The 16,361-nt window shown below is 53.6% G+C and overlaps 1 protein-coding gene and 1 non-coding gene across 2 annotated transcripts; one reads left to right on the top strand and one right to left on the bottom strand.

Moving 5' to 3' along the window:
- Positions 1–940: 940 nt before the first annotated feature.
- Positions 941–1,013, top strand: TRNAM-CAU. Its single transcript has one exon. It is a non-coding gene; the product is annotated as a tRNA-Met (tRNA).
- Positions 1,014–5,102: 4,089 nt separating this feature from the next.
- Positions 5,103–8,481, bottom strand: TLE7 (TLE family member 7). The gene is made up of 6 exons (XM_040633018.1): positions 7,209–8,481; positions 6,860–7,101; positions 6,522–6,663; positions 6,238–6,391; positions 5,617–5,690; positions 5,103–5,299 (listed from the first exon to the last, which is right to left on the bottom strand). Exons 1-6 carry the CDS (start codon positions 7,476–7,478, stop codon positions 5,195–5,197), a joined length of 987 nt encoding a protein of 328 aa, XP_040488952.1. The 5' UTR covers positions 7,479–8,481; the 3' UTR covers positions 5,103–5,194.
- Positions 8,482–16,361: the final 7,880 nt, after the last annotated feature.

The following is a 16,361-nucleotide window of genomic DNA, read 5'->3' as shown; positions in this document are numbered from 1 at the left end:
GAGAGGAAAAAAACAAGGAGTAAGGAAGGAATGCCTTCCTAGGGATGGTTCTGCCCACCCACCCATTTATCCACCCTGCACTCTTATTACAATGAAACTTAAAACCCTGCTGGGAGGAATGGAGCCAGTCTTCTGCCCTTCAAGGTGACATGCCCCAGGGATCAAATTATTGGGGAAGAAATACAAAAACAGAGACTCTAATAAACTGGCAAGTCCAAAGTAACCATAGTTTCTTCCCTGTGCTTTCCTACTGAGTTCACATCCCAAGAGTCTTCTGGAATCTTCTGTCCCTTCCCCTACCTCACTCCCAGCACCAAGGCCTGGAGACCTCACGCCCCAAACAGCTCTCAGCCCCTCTCCTTCCCCGTTATCCCGCTCAGTCCCCGGGCGGCTACAGGGGCCCTACCCACCCTCTTACTCAGGGGCGCCCCCTGCCGCCCACCCGCAGCCGATGTCGCCCCCTCCAGCCTCTGTCCCGCTGGTCAGCACCGCGAGCCTGAGGTCCGACCACCCGCCCCCGCGCCATCAGGACTGACACCGGGGCTCGGAGGGGCCCTCTCACCTGCCCTGCGCCCAAGCCAGGCGCGCGCGCTCCGAGTGCCCGAACGCGTCGGCGGGGTCACCCTCGGAGCCTGTGCACCTGCCGGGCGCGCCGCTGATCCGCGCCGAGTCCGCGCGGGGCTGGGGGGCTCCGCCCGGGGCTGGGGGGCTCGGCGCGTGTTCTCTCCGCCGAGACCGCTCCTCTCCCAAGAGCGACCCTCCTTCCCCGCGTGTCCCCAAATGTCCCTGCGTGTCCGCACATGCCAACGGCGTGGGGCCCGCTGCGGGGTGGGGACCCCCGGGTCGCTGCAAGGACAGACGGACGCGCGGAGGCGGCTCAGGCGACAGAAGGGGCCGTAGGCACTTCCCTTCAGTAGTAAAGAAGACCGCTTTTCCAGCGGCCCTCTTGGCGCAGTGGGCAGCGCGTCAGTCTCATAATCTGAAGGTCCTGAGTTCGAGCCTCAGAGAGGGCACAGCTATTTTGCTGGGCCCTAATGCGGTGTGCGTTGAAAGACTTGCAGCGAGGGTGCTTAGAAGCCCTACAAGGAGCGGGACGCCCCCGGCTGAGGAACGGGTGTCCCCAACAGTAGGGGGCCTCCCTCAGCAGGAACACCAGCCGCGGGCGGAAGGAAGGACCACGGCCCCCTCCTGAGAAGAAAAAGCCGTAAGTGAGAAAACGTGCCGTGTTGGCACGACTGCGCGCAAATGGACCGAATGGTGCCGAGTGGTGCGCTCGCTTTTGCAGCATCTGGGAAAATGCGTCTCCTAGACACTTCTCTTTGCCCCAACTATACTCGGAGCAAGACGGTGTCTCCATGTTCTCCAGAGACTGTACTCTCGCTCCATCCCAGACCCGGCTTTCAAGAGCCGGCCGAGGAGTGGGGGGCAACCTGGGCTGTCAGCGCGGGGCCCCCCACGTGGCCCAGGACAGCGAGGTGCGGCGCTGCCCCGGCGGCCCAGGCCAGACCACGCTCTACCCACAGCTCCAGGTGAACCCTGCAAGTTTTGATTATTCGGTTTACAATAGCTTCCAATTACTTTGTGATTTCGTCTCTATCAATTATCTGGAGGTATATTTCTTATTTTCCAAAATGGGAAAATTTCTAGTTTTTATTATTCATTTCTATCTTAATTGGTTGTCTTGTGGTCATAGTGATGTGGTTTGAAGTGGGGTTCCCCAGACAACGGTCACGAAAAAATTCTTGAGAGGTTTGTGGTGCAAAAAGGTGGTTTTATTATAGCCCCGGGGCAGGACCCCTGGGCAGAAAAACCTGCACTGGGATTGTGAGGAGCAATTGAGGATGTGCTTTGGAATTGGGGGAGGTAAAGACGAAGTTTCCAAAAGGATTTTCATATGTTAAAGATTTACAGGATCCTGAAGGCCTAGGGATTATCAAACCAAGGTGGTTTTTCCCTCTAGCAAGGCGTTAACAGGGAGACAGTGCCTCAAGTATTTGTCAATGGGCTGCAAGTTATAAGGAAATTTAATTTTTATCGACATTCTGCCTTTGTTCTTCACATCAATATTTGTATATTACATATTATTTTATATATTCTTTTTACTTTTAATTTTTAAAGGAAGCTGTACACCCACTGAGGGGCTTGAACTCGCCACCCTGAGATTCAGAATCAGGTGCTCATACCAACTGAGCCAACCAGACACCCCAGTCATAGAATATATTCTATAAGAATTAAATCCTCTGAAACTTACAGCTCAGTGCACGATCCTGTTTTGTAAATGCTTTTAGTGTATGTGGGAAAAGAAAACATATTCTGTACTGGTTGTATGCACTGTATTGAGTTTCCTACTCATTTTCGTCTTCTATATTGTTTTTTTTGTTTTGTCTGTTTGAACTAGTTATTGGTTATTGATAGATTTGTCTGTTTTGTCAATTTGTATATATTTTGAGGCTACATTAATAAATGCATAAAGTACAGAATTATCTTGTGAATTGAACCTGAATCAAACACTTACACGTTCACCTTTATTGCAAATAATGCTTTTTTAGACTACATGTGGTCTAATAGTAATATAGTATCAGTTTGCTTTGATTTAGTGTGAGGAAGCATCTTTTTCTGTGAGTTTCATACTATATGTATCCTTGTTTTAATACATCTTTAGGGATGTCTGGATGGCTCAGTTGATGAAGCATCTGCCTTTGGCTCAGGTCATGATCCCAGGGTTCTCGGATCAAGCCCCACATTGGACTCCCTGTTCTCCCTCACCCTCTGCCTGCCACTCCTCCTGCTTGTGTTCTCTGATAAATAAAATCTTTAAAAATATATATGTCTCTTTTAAACACATATATTTGAGATATTTTTAACTCAGTCGTATAACCTCTACAGGTTAACAGGAACATTTACTCGTTACATTTAATATAATTACTGATATGTTTGGATTTAAAGCTACCATTTTAATAAAGTTTCCCTTTTTGTTCTGTTGCGCTTTTTTTGTTTCAAGTTTTTATTTAAATTCTAGTTGGTTAAGGGGCACCTGGGTGGCTCAGTCGGTTAAATGTCTGCCTTTGGCTGAGGTCTTGATCCCAGGGTCCTAGGATGGAGCCCTGCATCAGGAGTGGGACTGGTGGGTCACGTGGTGACTCTACGTTGGGCAGTTTGAGCTACCAAACTGTTTTTCAAAGCAGGCGCACCAGTTGGGGTTCCAATTTCTCCACATCCTTACCAACACTTGTTGTGTGTTTCGTTCTAGCCATCCTAGCAGGTGTGAAGTGGTATTTCATTATGGGTTTGATTTCCATTTTCCCAGTAACGGTGAGCATCCTTTCCTGCACTTACTGGCCATCTTGTATACCTTCTCTGGAAACACGTCTATTCAAATCCTTTGCCCTTTTGACAACAGGTTTGTCTTTTTATTGTTGAGTTATTAAGAATTCTTTATATATTTTGGATAAAGTCCCTTACCAGAAATAGGATTTGTAAATATTCTCTCCCCTTTTGTGGGTTGTCTGTCCCCTTTCTTGATGGTCTCCCTGAGGCACTCATTTATTCTGACAAACATTACTTTTGAAGAAATAGACGCTGCAGAGGGAGCTGAAGCTTTTTGTCACTTTGTGACCCATTTTTTTCTCCCTGCCTTCCCAGGGGTTACCACTATTCTGAACTTGATCTTTGTAATTTCCTAGCTGTTGGTTTAATTGTGTGAAATACACCTAACAGAACTTACACCATCTTCACACCCTGAGGCTTACAGGTCAGTGGCATTGAGCACAGCTACACTGCTGTGCCTCCGTCACCACCATACATCTCCAGAATCCTCATCACCTTGCAAAAGCAAAACTCTGTCCCTAAACACTAACCTCCCACTTCTCGCTCTCCCTCAGCCCCGTCACCACCCTTCCGCTGTCTGTCTCTATGAATGATCGAAGGACCCCATAGGAGTAAATCCCAGTTATTTGTCCTTTTGTGACTGGCTCATTTCACTTCCCACAAGGTCTTCAAGGCTCATCCACATTGTAGCAGGTGTCAGAATTTCCTCCCTTTCAACGGCTGAATCATACATCCCTTGCATATTACAGATACCACATTTTGCTTGTCCATTCAGCTATCGGTGGACACTTGTTACAAATTTGTGTCTTGCCCAGTGGATGCTTCCATCTCATGGCCCTGCAATCCCCGAGGGCCTCCACATCCTCGCCTTGTGCTGGTAGAAGGGGACTGAGAACCTGGAGGGGATGCCCCTACTCCTTTAGCCTTGGTCCAGGAACGAGACTCATTCCTCACTCATGATCCATTGGCAAGAACGAGGTACCTGACTGTATCTCGGTGCAAAGGTTGGCACGCTTGGCTCCTGGCTTTGCGCCTCCTCCCGGTGACAACCTTAAGCTACAAACTTTAGCTGTCTCAGCCGTGCCTACACCAGGCAAGCAAAGAGGTAGCAGAATGGACAAGGACAAGGAAGCAGGCCTCTATGGCTTGGTTTCAGGAGCTGGGCTTTTTCTACCTGGAGAAGACCAGGCAAAATATTACAGAATGGCAGAAGAAAAATTAGGCCTTCTGAAGACTCAGATAAAGCTAGGTATCCTCAAGCAGGAGCTAAAGCAGAGAGTGAGTGAGAGAGAGGGCGTACAAGCACCAGCCCTTCCTTAGGTTGTGGTTAGACCAGCTCATGGAGTCTTAACCTGGGTCAGGAGTGGAGTGTTGTCTACCGACTCCCTGATACAGTCTGAAGGTTTGTACAGGTACATACCTTTCTTCTTGAGCTTTCTGAAGGTTCCAAGAATTCTCTGACCCGCCAGAAAAGTTACAAACAAAACTAAGTCAGGTGTAAAATTCTTTCCCCACCCTGGAAGTTGCTGAGTGAGGTCTAAGCAATCCATCAGAAGGAGCTGGTTCTTTGAAAACACTGACCACATTATCAGGCCATTTTGGTTTTTGCTTTTCTATTTGGTTAATTATAAAGGCAGGTTTCCCCACCCAAACCCAGAAATCAGTGGTAAGAATAAGAACAAAGGAAAAACCCCTACGCCGCATCATAAAAACCTGTGAGCACAGCAAGGTGTGTCCTGGGGGGAGGGAATGGACAGAGGCCTGACCATCGAGGGTCAGATGGAGTTATGGGAGCATGGAGGCCGCCATCCCTTCAGCCTGCCGGCCTCCTTTGGGTCTTCACCAGCAGGAACACGGCACACAAATGTCAGTACAAGAGCTGGTAAACCGTGGCACTGTTCTTGGAGCCCGTGACCAGATACTGGTTGTCGGAAGACACATCACAACACAGGACGTCTGTAGGCTCCTCTACCTACAGGGAAGGAGGCCAGTAGAGTGACCAGAGGCAGGGGCCAGGCGTGGGCCACAGATGAAGGCCTCACTTGGGGCTGTTTCAAGGCCAAGGACAGACCTGAGGCTCGGTCTGGAGACAACGGGGCAGGTGTCAGGGCTGACGGTGGAGCTCATGAGGTCACAGAACCTTGAGTCCTCACTCCCCTGGATCTAGTAAATGGTGCCAGATACCACCCCAGAGGTATTTTCCGGCACTATCCTTGGGACCTGACCCCCCCTGGGATCTGGATCTGTGAGCTCTGAGAGCTTGGGTTTGCACATCCCTCCTCCCAATACCTGAAACAACCTTTGTAGAGAAGGTGCAGCTATGCAGTGGATCGCCTCGTCCAGTGCGGTCACAAAATAGCTCCCTGGTGAAGGAAAGGCAGGTGGAGAGGCCAGAGACCAAGCTTGCATTCCGGTCCCAGCTCCATCCGCAAGGTGACTATGGAAAGAACAGCTCTCTCTCTGGCTCAGTTTGCCATCTATAAAGACCGGAGATGAGAGCCAAACCGTTCCCTCCTCTGGCCCTACCCTCCTGCCACACACAGGGTGGTGCTCAGTACCACTGCACAGAAGGACCATCAGATGCGGCCCCGTGCCTCTTCTGCCTGCATGTGTCTCCAGGCTGCTCTTCTGTGTAGGAAGACGCGGTTACAGAGCGACAGAGAAGAGGGATGGGGACAGAAGGCAGGCAGGGCACCAGGCCACCGAGGGAGAGGCAGCGGTGGGGAAGGGGGATGTGGGTGCAGAGGTGAGAGTGGCAGGGAAACGGACACCTGGGTCTCTACTTGGCCGGGCTTGGGGGTGAGAGAGGGAGGAACAGAGCCTGAAACAAGGCTGGGCCCAGACTCTGCAGAGGAGCAAGCATCCTGGGGTGGGACAGGATCCTAGAGGGGTCGCCTGGCTTCCACTCACCACAGGAGGCAAACTTGAGGCTGTGGTGGTTGACATATTTATGAAGGACTGCCTTAAACTTCTCCCTCCGGTGCGTGTGGAGAATTATGATATCGCTTGTCCTCAGGCCTACTAGCACCCACTCCTCGCTGGGGTCGTGGGTAATGCTAAGGATCTGTTTGGAGGCAGGGCCGGAGTCTGCACTTCAAGCTGCCCACATCCACATTCACGCCCCCTCGTGAAACGCAGCCCCCGACTCCCAGCCACGGGGACCGCCCTCAGCCCACCGATGGCTGCCCAGACACCTCATGCCGTAAATCGTGCTGCTGCAACCTCTGGTAGCTCCTCAGGTCCCAGGAATAGAGTCTGGTGTCTTCACCCCCCGTCCAGAACTTATTGCCTGCGATGTCCACACAGCGGGAGCCGTATTCAGGGACCTCGTGCTTCCTGGCGGGAAGAGAACTCAGAGGTTCACGCACTGGCTAAACACTGGGACGTGTCAGGACCAGGAAGCCCCCAGGAGTCCCCCGATCTATTCCCCACTCGGGTTCACCTAGTCCTGCTGCACAGAAGGGCGAGGGACGTCCAGAAAGGGACACAAGCCTTCCCCAAGACCGCACTCCAGCCCTCCCCTGGGTCGTACCTGATCAAGATTTGGTTCTGCAAATCCCAGATCTCGACAAATCCTTTGAAACAAGCCAAGCAGAGCTGGGCATTGGAGGAGAGCGCTAGGGAATAGCACATGGGGCCCGTGGAGGCCAGCTGGGCCCTGACGCGGGGTGTGGGGGCCAGATCCCACAGAGTCAGGTTCCGGGACAGACCCCCAGTGATCAGGCGCTGCTCGTCCGGGAATAGCTTGCAGGCGAGGACACAGTTCTGATGCTCCTGCAGGGACAGTTCCCGCCCTCACATCACCTCCTCGAGACCCAGGCTCCCAGTCTCATGGCAGTGGTCAGTCTGGGTTCCCCCAGCCCTTCCCGAACACCCCTCACCTGCAAGTCCAGCTGGGCCTGCGGGGCCTTGTTGCGGGCATGCAGGGCGCTCTCGTCCCAGACCTTAATGTAGCCATGGCCACACGTGTACACATGGTGAGTCGAGCCGCTGATGGCAACGGCGTAGACTTTCTTTCCGTGGCGGAGCCTGCCAACCTTCCAGCACCTCCGGGGGACCCTCTGCCTGACCACCGCTTCATCTGGAACGGGAGGCTGGGGAGAGGAGAAAGCGGGTGCCCATCCAAGGGCACAGCCCGGGCCTACCGTCATCCATGGGCGAGCGCCTACCCGGCCCTCTGACTGAACTCCTGCCTGTTCACCAAATGTTCTGACACAATGCTGTGCGCCGGCAGTAAGAGCAGGGCCCGGCTCAGAGCCCTAAAGGCCCTAAACAGTGCTGGTGAGAGCGGGGCAGCAGAGTTCCAGGGAAGCGGGGAGCTGCAGGACACCCCCCAGCTATGGCAGAGAGAACGAGGACACATCACATGCCCTCCCCTTTCCTTACTAGCGTCCTGTCTGGGGTAGCAGGGAAGGCAAAGATCCCAAGTGTAGAAAAAATAAGACACTTACAAATGCCCTGAGGAATGACCAGACTTCTTCACTGGGCAGAGGCGAAGGGCAAGGCCGGCCTGCAGGGAAATATCACCACCCACCCGCTCACAGAGAGGGAGGCCCACAGCGAGAGAACCGCAGGATTCAAGGAGACGGCTACTTTCCCAACACCAGGCCTGGCACCTGGACCCCCATCAGAGGCCCGCCTCGGGCTGCCACCTTCCCTGCCCACGCATCCCAGCTGGGACTTACCAAACTCAGGTCCTGGCAGGAAGCTATGACACATGGACGGGGCGGAGGGACACAGTGTGATCTGGAGAGCTCTGTGCTAGGACCCTCTCTCCCCGGGACAACTGCCTCCTCCCACCCCCAGTCTGGTTCAAGCAAGACCTACCTGGGGTCCAGCTCTGCTGCTGCTTCTGGCCCCGCCTGGGGGAGCCAAGTGGCCTGGAGCTCAGATGTGCCTGGAGTCTGGGGGACCCAGTGCTGCGGGGTCCCAGTGGTCATCTCCTGATAAACCAGGCCATGCTGCGTCAGGGAACTGGGGGGCTGCTGGGGCATCCCATACACCCCCTCCAGGTGGGATTCTGCTTGGTGCTCATGCTGGGAGGAAATGCCAGACCTTTCTGGCACATTCCTCCTCTCCTCTGCTTCATCATAAATACTGAGTATACTAAACAACGCCTCTTCATTCTCTCTACTCATGTTCTCAGATCAGTGAAGTCCCTGAGCCACCCGCTTCTGGGGCTGGAGAAAGGAGCCCATCAAACAGCGCCTGGGCGACCAATTCGTCCTGAGCCCCTGCAGCAAGAGAGAACACATGCAGATACACAGATGCGCACTGTCTGGGGTCCATTTACAAGGCTCTGAGAACACCTGTTAGCAAGAGGATTCAGAAGATTCGTTGCTGGGGCGCCTGGGTGGCACAGCGGTTAAGCGTCTGCCTTCGGCTCAGGGCGTGATCCCGGCGTTATGGGATCGAGCCCCACATCAGGCTCCTCTGCTGTGAGCCTGCTTCTTCCTCTCCNAAAAAAAAAGAAGATTCGTTGCTGACCAGTGTTTTATCCTAAATGTTGACAGTGATGTGTTAAGGGTGAAAGTGTCACAGACATTTTGAGACGTTAGTAGTAGGTGTTATGTTTTTCCTTCCAGACATACAGATGGCATTTCCAGTCCCTACAAAATCAAAGTCACCCTTGAGTCTGGCAGCATACCTCTCCACTGGGAGCTCATCCCCGGCGTAAACATGGGGCAACAGGAAACCCCACTCACATCACAGGCTCTTTCCCTGCCTTGAGGAGGCAGCATGGAAAAACCCGGAGGTGTCATGCAAACATGAGGTTCTGTTTGGATGGAGCAAGGTCCCGCCATGATGGAGAGGTTGGCTGGTGGGGATATTCGTCTCTCCCACCCTACGGGGTAATTCCGAGAACTGAATGGAATCAGGCGTGTAGAATACACAGCATTATGGAAGGCTGGTGGCACCCCTCCTCCAACGGCAGCGAGTGCATCCATCTGTGGACTGTGCGAGGGACCAGAGCTTTGAGGATGTAAGGCAGACCACGCGCCTTTTTCCTCCAGGCCGCCCAATAGGGAGCCCCAGAAAGGGGCTGGGGGAGACCCAGCGTTCCACAATGGAGCACAGAAGCTCAGGGACACAACGACGGGTGGGGCTGGGGAGGGGATCTTCCCTATGGAACCAATGCCTTGATGACCAAGCTCAATCCTTGGCTCGAAGACCCCCACCCTCCCCACCTGCTCCAGAGACGATGCGAGGGCAGCTGTACGGCCAGACCCCACTACTCCGACACCTTGAGCTCTCGCTCTACATTTGGCCTTGAACCAAACACTTGGTTTGGTTAGCTGATCCCACTGCACCCTCCCAACTCTGACCCCCATTTTACAGATTTTAAAAACCGAAGCTCAGGGGAGGAAATAACTAGAAAGCACAGGGAAAAGGTTCAAATCTCCCCCCCTTCCCACCCGCCCTGCTCAGGTCTGGCTCTGAACAGTCTCCTTTCCAACCTCCCCGTGAGAAGGAAGCCCAACACCCACTGTGGGTACAAATTCGGTTGCCCTCTGACCTAACACTTAAGTACAGCCAACATGATGTTCCAGCCAAAGTGCCATGTGTGACAGCAGATGATTGGACAAATCCCGAGGCCACAGGAAGGGCCTGGGGAGACGTTACAGGAGGCACATCACCTGGAATAGGACGCAGCTGTTAGAACAAGGACACATGGAGGATCAGGAAAATTCCAAGGTGTGTGAACGAGGGGAGGGTGGGATCCAAGGTTCAGAACAAAGTGAACACGCAGCTTTGGTGTAAGAGGAGGATGGCAATTAGAACCATCTTTGCATATGTTTGTATGCACATTAACAACCTAAGAGGAGTGGCTGCCTTTGGGAATGCAGATGGCCACGCCTGCAAGGAGGAGGGAAGTTCTGCCCCGCTGACCTTGGGATAGTTTCTGCACAGGTGTGGCTGTTTGAACCTTAATTTGAAATTGCTAAACCCTGAGTCTTTTTGGACCAAATCCTTCTTTCTCATCTTCCCCCATAGGATAATTTGGGGTCCTCATGATGCTTAGTTATTTGCTTAGATAATTTAACAAATTCACCTTGACACGCATCAGGCTACTTTAAATGGGCCACCTGGGCTGGCCCAGCCCTGTTAGGGGAGGGGGGACGCCCAGAGACAGACAGACAGACACACACACACACACACACACACACACACCCCAGGATGATGAGGTTGGGCAGGGAGGGACGGGCAAGCTACCCTCGGGTAAAGCAGTGAAGCCATTTAGCCAGGATCTCACAGATGAAGAGGACTTCACCCTAACAATACAACAAGGCTTTCTAGAGAGAGCCAGAAGGAAGAGTCAGTATCAATGAATCCCCTCTGCTCTCTCCCCAGAGATGGAAATGCAGAGACCCCTCCCCTTACCAGGCAATTCTTGTGCAAGCTTCCATACAAAATGCTAGTACTGGGGGAGGGGGGGGGGTCCATCCTGCCCGCAAGGCAGGCCCTCACCAATCCCCCCACGGCAGCAAACTCACCCCTGAAGGCAGAAGGTCAAAGCCCAAAGAGAAAGCCGCAAAACTGAGACCTAACCGGGGCAGGAACCCTCCCTCCCACACCCAAGCACTGCCCCCTCCCCTGCAGGGCTGCTATTTTTAAACTTTAGCCTAATTGATAATCAAGCCCCGGGTCAGAACCTGGGTCAGGTGTCTTCCCGGGTGTGGCCATCACCTGCCTTTTCCAATTAGCCCCCGTGGCTTTGGGATAGGGAGGGGATGGGGGTCTGCCAGGGAAAGTCACCGGCAGGAGCAAGATGGAGTGAGAAAGCTTTAGAGAGTAAGCCTTTGGATCGGGTTCAGGCTGCCCAAGAGCCAGTGTTTGTGCAGAGGCGGGGAGCTGGCCGAGCTATCCCCAAAAGCCACTGCACAGTCTCTTCTCTCGGTGCGTCCCCTTAGGCTGAAGGCTGGTGTGGGCTGAGGCCACTATAGGCTATGATGGGAGGAGAGGGGGGCCACCTTCATCGCCCAGAATGAGCCTGGCTCTGTGACCGTTCCTCTTTCACCGGTGTCTCTGAAAGGGAAGACTAGGGAGGCCTTTCTTCTCAGTGGCTGTCTCATCGGGCTGTTCTCACATTTGAGCACTCATCAGAATACCCTGGAGTGCAGGGCCCACCCCGGAGACCCTGATTCTGTAGGCGTGGGGCGGGGACCCAGACTGTGAAGTTTAGGAACTTAGCAATGTCTCGAAAGGGCTGCAAGGAACACAGATGGTCCAGGACACAAGCCTGGGCCTCTCAGGGGCAGCCAGCCCAGCAGTGAGGAGCCCAACCCTTCCATCAAACTGTCCTGATTTGAAGCCCAGGCCTGCCACTTCCCAGGCAGCGTGAGCTCTGACAAGTTGCCAGCCAGTGCCTCAGTTTTCTCCTCCGTAAAATGTAGCGGACAAGATGACATCCTTCCTAAAGCTGGGGTCAGACCTGGAGGTTAATAGGGCTCTGACGAGGCCAGGTTTCAAGTAAATGCCCAGGAAGGGTGAGCAATTCTTAGGGGTCTGAGGAAAAGGAAAGAAAAAGAGGTGAGAGAGACCTGGCGGAAGGACCCCTGTGCAGGGAGGCAGCCGATGGGGGAGAGAGTTGCCAGAAGGGGCACAGGGTCTGGATCCTAATAAGCTGTATTGCAGGGCACTGGGCACACATTTCTAGGTTATTGCTGTCTATTTTCAGCTGCCCCAGGAGGAAAGTTATGTTTAAAGAAAACGAGGTTCAGAGAGCTTAAATAACTTGCTCAAGATCACACAGCAACGAAGGGCTAGAGTTAGGGTTTGAGACCAGGTTCACACAACCCCACACGGTGCTCTTGCGGGCTGCAGGGAGAAGGTGGGTGCCAGGAACAGGGGGCCGGTTGGCTTCAGCAGCCTGGAGGGGGTGGCTTCTGTGCTTTCTTCAGCCAGACTCTGGAATGCTAAGATTTGAGTTGTCAGACATTGAGAAGAACACAAGTGGGGGTACAGAGTACTCAACTGAGACATTTGAACAAAAGAAATGGGGCAGCCTCTGAGAGGTATGGTGTCAAGAAGAGCTGTTCTCAAGCTCAAAGGCAAGTTAAAGTCCCCCGGGTGCTTACCTGCGCTCTGGTATCTTTGCCCTCCCCATTCCTAGCAGCAGGGCTGCGGACTGGGCGTCAGGACGGTTCAGAGCTCCCCCTGGGATTACAACGTGAGCTAAGGTTGGAGAACACTCAAGGAGAGGGTTTTGCAGAGAAGGGAAACAGGACCATAGTGTTTGTGAGAGGGTAGAGGGAAGCAGGTGGGAGATATTCAAGAGGCTGGGGAGGGAGGGACAGAAGTGACAAAGGAAGACCCCTGTGGTCTTGGGAATGGTTGAGGTCAAGGGCACAGAAGTTTAGTTTAAGATGGAAAGGGGAGGGGCGCTTGGGTGGCACAGCGGTTGAGCCTCTGCCTTCGGCTCAGGGCGTGATCCCAGCGTTATGGGATCGAGCCCCACATCAGGCTCCTCCACTATGAGCCTGCTTCTTCCTCTCCCACTCCCCCTGCTTGTGTTCCCTCTCTCACTGGCTGTCTCTATCTCTGTCAAATAAATAAATAAAATCTTTAAAAAAAAAAAAAGATGGAAAGGGGAAATGACCACAAAAGGAATTTATAACCTAGATGGGGAAAGGGCAGTTTCGCCCTATTGTCCCTCAGCAGAGCCCTTGGATGGAGGCACCCATCTTGAGCCCAGGCTGTCCCAGGGTTGGTGGCCCACAGGTGGGACCAAAAATGTGTGAACCACAGGTGGGGCTGGAGCTCCCAGGTGGAGGAGACAAACTGGGTCCAGAACCTCAATCAAATGCACCTGTGCACCCACCCACTCACCCATCATTTTTCCCTCCAAGTGGCCAGTGAGCACAGTTTGATTGCACCCCTGCTGCCCTGGGCTCTGAGGACACAGGGCTGAGCCTACAAATCTGGCCTTGACCCTTGTGGATTTCAATCTTTGGGGTGAAACCGACAGTTGAATTGTGAATTACAAATCAGAGTGGAAAGTGACATGATAGAGTTAGGGAGGGTGTGACAGGCGAGCACAGAGAAGGGGGACACACCATATGCGAAAGGTCATGAAGGGTCAGTGAGGTCTGCGACATGAAGAATGAGAGGCATTTGTGGGGGAAGTGGGATGGAGGACAGCACAGGAGAATACTCTAGGTAGAGAGAATAGCAGGTGCAAAGTTTTGTAGAAGTGTATTTTAACAACTGGGAGAATTTTCTAGGGGCTGGAGCACGGAGAGTGTGTTGTGGGGGCAGGGAGGGTAGGGATGTATGTTCCAGTCTAGGGAGCCCTGAGAGGTTCTGAGCTGGGGAAGACAGGATCAGACTTGGGTTTTGAAAGGACTTGGCCTGCTCTTGACTGGATAGAAGGGGGCAAGACTGGAGTCTGGACACCAGTTAAAAGCTGCCCCACATTAGTAGTCATCAGGGAAATAGAAATCAAATCCATGACGAGATACCACTTCACACCCACTAGGATGGATATAACAACAACAAAAATTACAGCCACTAATAAATGTTGGTGAGTATGTGGAGAAACTGAAATGCCTGGGCACTGTTGGTGGGAACGTGTCCAGCCCCTGTGGAAAACAGTCTGGCAGTTCCTCAAAAAGTTAAACGCAGAATTACCATATAACCTAGCAATTCCACACCTAGGTATATACCTGAGAGAATTGAAAACAGAGGCTCAAACGGATATTTTTTACACCAATGTTCACAGCAGCACGATTCACAACAGCCAAAAGGTGCAAACAACCCAAGTGTCCGTCAACAGATGGATGGATAAGCGAAATGTGGTATATCCAGACAGTAACAGGGAATGAAGTGCCGGTTCATGCTACAACATGAATGAACCTTGAAAACATGACACGAAGTGAAAGAAGCCAGACACAAAGGCCACATATTGTCTGATTCCGTAACATGAACTATCCAGGCAAACCCATAGAGACGGAGAGCAGACTAGTGCTTGCCAGGGGCGGGGATGGGGGAGTGATTTCTTAATAGGGGGTTCCTTTTGGGGTGATGAAAAAGATCTGAAACGAGATAGTGCTGATGAGTACACAACACTGTGAACACACGTAACGCCACTGAATTAGACACTTTGAAATAGTTAAAATGGCAAATTTTATGTTATGTGCGTTTTACCACAATAAAGAAATAAAAACTGTCATTGTGTCATGAGCTGAAGGCCTTGCAATTTCCCACAGCATTTATCCTCCTCCTTCATGGAGCAAACACCAGGCAGTTTAGTGGTGGTTTTCTTAACCTTTGCTCCCTGAGGACTAGAGCCAGCCGGTTGCAGGTATCCCTGCCCCCAGACACCGTGGCCAGCTATAGTCAAACGGCAGCTGGGGGCGGGGTGCGCAGCAGCACCCGGTGGGCAAACACTGAGCCCCGAGCTTGAATCACCATCAGAGCTTCAGCCTCCAGATCTTTATTTGGGCGGTGGAGCGCCCTCTGGTGGGCAACTGGAGAGAAACCCAATTCTAAGACGTTTGCCGTCCTAAGCCAGTGCGCTTGCTGGTTGTGCTCATCGGATGGATCCCCAACCCCGGGAATTTATTTCTCTTTCAGCACTAGAGCCTCCCCGGGAATTCACCTGGACATACGTTGTTGATGAAGATGTATAAGCCATATAAACACAGGCGCGAAACACTCCTTCCCTTACTGACTCACTAACCTTTTCCGCTCAGCTGAAACGATTCAACTAGCAAGGTCCTGCCTGGCCCAACGAGCTGCCCCCACTCCCATCCCCTACCCCCAGTGACTTCGTGGTCCACAGGGTAAGGTCGTAAAACAGTCACTTCAGGTAGAGGTCTCAGAGAGCTGGTGGAGGACACAGCACAGGGTACCCAATGCTGGCTAAGGAGACCAGGGAGGCCACCAAGGGGGATGTGGTGTTTGGCTCAGCTCAGTCTGAGGGCAGGGAGAGCGTTCTGGACAGAAGGGACACGGCAAAGCATGGCTAAGCGCCTGCTCGCTGTTTACCTGGTCCCTGCGCTAACTCCTCCCCCACTGCCGTGGGCGGGGGGCAACTCACCATTCTTTACTGTGTGCCCTTCCCAGCAGAGCCCGGTTGTGGCTCCCAACTCCCTCATCTCTTGTCGTTCCTACCCACCTCACAGCCGTGGCCCTGCGTGGAACGCTTGGACCCTGTGGAACGCATTCCAATTTCCGTCCTGGATCCCCCTCTTACCTTCCAAGACGGTCCCTGACTCTCGGGCCTCACAGTCTTCCACAGCGGCTCTACTTTGGAGTTTACAATATGCGCCTCTAAGATTTCCCGGGCGGGGGGAGGGGGTGGGATGGGTCGGGGGATTTACTTCTGGAAGAGTTTGCAACGCGCTGTCCTAAGCGTTCTAAGGGTACTTCGGACCCCGCCCTACGTGGCGTCTAAGGTCATGTCCACCCCACCCCCACCCTCGGCGGATCCCCAGGACAGTTTTTCACCAAAAGCTCGGACCCGGCTGCCTCAGGACTCTGCTCCAGGGACACCCCCGGGATCAGGGCAGGGAGGAGCCGTCCCGCAGCTAAGGGGCCGGGCAGCCTCACAGTGGCGGGTCTGGGCTTCCCGCCGCTCAGGGAGAGCGCCCCGGGCGTCTCGCGCCCTGCAGGGAGCGAACCGGCCACCGGGGGCAGCAGGGGGCCGAGGGCTGGCGGCCACTGGCTACCAATGGCTTCTCGCGCCCAAGTGCAGGTCGCAGGGCCCTGGACGCGCGCAGGCCCGACGCCCCTGCCCCTTCTCGCACAGAGGCCAAAACAGTGCCAGGGCGGGAAGGCGCACGCCCAAGCCGGCCGGGGAGTGAAGCGGCCGCAGAAGGCCGCCACCTGGCTCCCTACGCCGCGCGCGGTGGCCCAGGGCAGCTGGGACCCAGAGCCTCGGGTCCCCACCCTGGGAGCACGTGGGCCAAGGACTCGCAGGCCAAAGGCGGGTGGCTGACACGCGGAACGGGTGGCCTAACTGCTCCTTACCGAGGCTGGCTGGAGGAAGTCGGTCGAGCAACGCGACTTCTGCTGGAGGCTGGGCTTCG

The sequence above is a fragment of the Ursus maritimus genome, unplaced genomic scaffold (genome assembly GCF_017311325.1).
Source record: "Ursus maritimus isolate PB19 unplaced genomic scaffold, ASM1731132v1 scaffold_19, whole genome shotgun sequence".
NCBI classification, from domain to species: domain Eukaryota; kingdom Metazoa; phylum Chordata; class Mammalia; order Carnivora; family Ursidae; genus Ursus; species Ursus maritimus.
Note: the sequence above shows the minus strand (reverse complement) of the source record. Positions and strands in the feature narration are given on the sequence as shown.

Coding starts and splice junctions, on each gene's coding strand:
- TLE7 (XM_040633018.1), bottom strand. CDS start 7,478: ATGACGGTAGGCCCGGGCTGTGCCCTTGGATGGGCACCCGCTTTCTCC. Junction 7,102..7,208: donor AGGCCCAGCTGGACTTGCAG/GTGAGGGGTGTT, acceptor CTGTCCCTGCAG/GAGCATCAGAACTGTGTCCT. Junction 5,691..6,237: donor CCTCAAGTTTGCCTCCTGTG/GTGAGTGGAAGC, acceptor TTCCTTCACCAG/GGAGCTATTTTGTGACCGCA.